The sequence below is a fragment of the Neodiprion pinetum genome, chromosome 7, assembly GCF_021155775.2.
Source record: "Neodiprion pinetum isolate iyNeoPine1 chromosome 7, iyNeoPine1.2, whole genome shotgun sequence".
Classification (NCBI taxonomy): domain Eukaryota; kingdom Metazoa; phylum Arthropoda; class Insecta; order Hymenoptera; family Diprionidae; genus Neodiprion; species Neodiprion pinetum.
In genome coordinates this window covers 16,014,171-16,017,587 of record NC_060238.1, presented here as the reverse complement: position 1 = coordinate 16,017,587, position 3,417 = coordinate 16,014,171, and the positions used below count along the sequence as shown (strand labels likewise).

The 3,417-nt window shown below is 41.0% G+C and overlaps 1 protein-coding gene across 1 annotated transcript; it reads left to right on the top strand.

Annotated features, from left to right (window-relative positions):
- The first annotated feature begins 586 nt into the window (after positions 1 to 586).
- LOC138191317 (uncharacterized) lies at positions 587 to 1,486 on the top strand. The gene has a single exon (XM_069137964.1). It carries the CDS (start codon positions 587 to 589, stop codon positions 1,484 to 1,486), a length of 900 nt encoding a protein of 299 aa, XP_068994065.1.
- Positions 1,487 to 3,417: the final 1,931 nt, after the last annotated feature.

The following is a 3,417-nucleotide window of genomic DNA, read 5'->3' as shown; positions in this document are numbered from 1 at the left end:
ATACCAACGGACTCAGATTTGGAAATATCTACATCTACTTGAAATCTCTCAACCAACCTAAATACCAATTATTGCAGCAATTGTTGGACCATGTTGAGTATACGGAGTATTTTGCGTTTACCGAGCGTGAGCAAGTGATTACACCGGAAGAAGCACGGCCCAACTCGATAATCATATTTGACCATGTGGCGCGCGAGAAGCAGTACAATATTAGAGCCTACTTTTGCATGGGTAGACATCACGACGTCGACTATTTCTATCTCTGTCAGACGTACGCGCGTATTCCCGAACATCTCGTGCGCGACAGCATGAACCTAATCGTGTTATTCAAACAAGACGATATGAACCTGAGACACGTATACAACGACCATGTAAACACCGATATGTCTTAACCAGAATTTGAAAGTGTGTGCTCTGCATGCTAGAACGGTGAGAAGTACGGGTTTCTGGTGATCGACAAAAACAGTGGGATCAAGGAAGGACGATACAGGAGGGGATTCGATTCTTTTGTGAGCTGGGAAAAGAAATAAAATCTAACGTTTTCGAGTGAGAGACGCAGTAGCGTTGCAGACTCAGTCGCGTCAACATGCAGAGCTCTGAAATTTCCAAGCAGAAAGATGTCCCACATCAGATCGCTCCAGCAAGTGCTGCGATACGTCGAAAACACAGATTGCTCAAGTCGGGAAAGGAATCTACGACTCAGAAATTGAGTGACGTTTGCAAACCAGTAGTGACTCCGTTGGAAGAACTGGTGAATGTTACAAAAGATACTGAACCTGTAAAACAAGAGGTGGAAGAAATTAAAGAAGAAATAAAGCAGATGAAAAATGAAACGAAAAATAAAACTGTCTCGGAAATGGTCGATTCCTTTGCTTCGACAGGAGATGGAACAATCGTAGAAACACCGGTCGAGAAAATCGAGGGTGAGTATTTTGCACTGATGAGAGATGCGAAGACAAAGTGTAAATCGGACAACGTGTACGGTGTACGCACCCTCTCAAACGGACTAATGATTGGTGATTCGTTGATATCTTCTGAGAGTGACTACATTCGCATTGGCGATACGCTTCACCCGAAAACGAAGGGTTTGTCGGAACTTTTGTTCAAAAAGAAGCCGGACGGTTCTTCTGTGAGCGCCGAAAATTGGGAAAATTTTACAAACATAATCCTCGCAACGAACGCGCATAAAAAGTATCACTCATCCTATGGGGCTGTTCGAAACGCTAACAGTTACAAATTCAAAAATGTCAATGCCGAATTGACAGATTATCCCCTATCACTTCGCCGAAATGGTAAAGGTCTACTTCCGCAAGCTATGATCACTCGACAAGGTGTTGAAACGGAATACGTTTTCTGGGATAATCCAAACAAGTTAGCGGAACGTCTTCGTTTACTCCTGGCATCTCAGGCAGCGGGAAATCCGAGTCACAATAACGGAATAATCTCCATTATCGAAGAGCTACGCGAAGCAGGAATCATTTGTTAAGCAGCTTCCATCGATTTTGCATTCATTACCGAGATGAGCGTCGACGTGTTTGGACGGCATCTGGATAAAAAGACATACAAAAAATAAAACATGGGAACGGAATTTTACAACTCGAAATTTGAATCGCTTATGACACGCTACGGAATCAAACACTTCTCCACGTACAGTAATTTAAAGGCTTTGATCTGTGAACGTTTCAATCGCACGCTGGAAGATAAAATGTGGACACGGTTCAGCATGCAAGGAAGCTACAAGTGGCTCGATATCTTATCTGATTTGGTTTCGGCTTACAACAACACCAAACACCGAACCATAAGAATGAAACCGTCGGATGTCACCGTTGCAAACGAGAGGCTCTTATTACGTCAGGCGTACGGAGGGCTTCGAGCGATACCTACCGTTTCGGCAGAATTCAAATCCGGCGATAAAGTTCGAATCAGCAAATTCAAAAATGTCTTCGGGAAAGGTTACACTCCCAATTGGACGACCGAAATATTCTCGATAAGTCGAGTGGAAAATACTCATCCTCTAACGTACAAGCTCAAAGACTACCGAGATCAACCTATCGCTGGTGGTTTCTACGAACAAGAGCTCCTCAACGTTAAACATCGGAATATCTATCTGGTGTAGAAGGTGCTCAAGAAGCGCGGAAGAAAAATATACGTTAAATGGTTAGGTTTTGACAATACACACAACAGTTGAATAAACGAATCGGACATGTAACATTGAATCAATGAGATTTTTGTAAAAATGTATGTGCCTCTTTATTTTGTATCCGACACATAACAAGTATGCATCTTTATTTTCTAGAAAATCGACAGACATATGCATCGTTGTACAATTTTTTATATTTCGGAGCGTTCTTATTCACCATCCTACATAATAATATTTTATACATCATAGTACAGTTATAAATTACAAAGCTAAGGTGCAGGCTTGTAGCCCTACGGAAGCGTCTGGGTTGTGTTTTGAAACACGATCCGCTTGTCGTCATTCCAGCTCAGTGCCACTTTCTGCTGTTCTACGGTGTATACCTCGTGCTTTCGACTCAATATCAAATGCTGATTTGTAAACAAATTTTCACGGTTCAAAACGCATTCCAAATAATCGTTGAAAGTTATTTTTCTCAACGCTGATCCTTTGACACCTTTGGCACGTTTATTGTCTTTTTCATCTCCCAAGACTCGAAATGCGTACAATTCAGCGATTAATCCTACAAATTCTAACATTATTTTTCCATTATTCTCATCTTTCATCAAGCCGAGAACTTTTTTGTTCGCTAGAGGCATTCCATAAACGTTGTCAAGCGGATAATCAGACGTATCGAATTGATGCAAGTCTCCGTCATATGTTCGTATATGTCGGGGACGGTGAAATTGTAAATCAAACTGTCGGTATCCGTGTACATTAATTTTGCTCGGTTGCCAAATTTCCGTTGAATATAATTTTAATTACAATCGTAGATATATGTTTCAGCCAGATCCATGATGGAGAAACCTGCATACAATGGTTCTTTCAACTTGACTTTCGTCATACTCATTTCGACGATAATTATATCTTTGTCGGAAACGGTGCGGCTGTGAAAATTGGGTTTGGCTGTAGTAGCTCTAGCACCGTATCTTCCATCCCATTTCGTGATCAGCCTGACATTTCTATACTTCCTAACATTTTCCATTGGTTTGCCAAAAACTGCGTTGTTCATCAGTTTGTAAAAATTTTTCTAGAATTCGTTGTGAGATTTTTTGCGCAAATCGGTATTTAAGTCTTCGTATTTTTGAGCCACGGGGTTTGTCTGAATTTGAGAACTCTGTGAATTTCGAGTAATTATAAGCCTAATTGTAAGCATTGTTTCAAAACGATACAGTAAACAACGAAGTTTTTCTTGGAAAGTAGCGTGGATGTCAATTTCGGTTGCTTACTATTCGAGATCG

Bases quoted from the DNA above. Each gene is read 5' to 3' on its own strand.
- LOC138191317 (XM_069137964.1), top strand. From the start codon at position 587: ATGCAGAGCTCTGAAATTTCCAAGCAGAAAGATGTCCCACATCAGATC.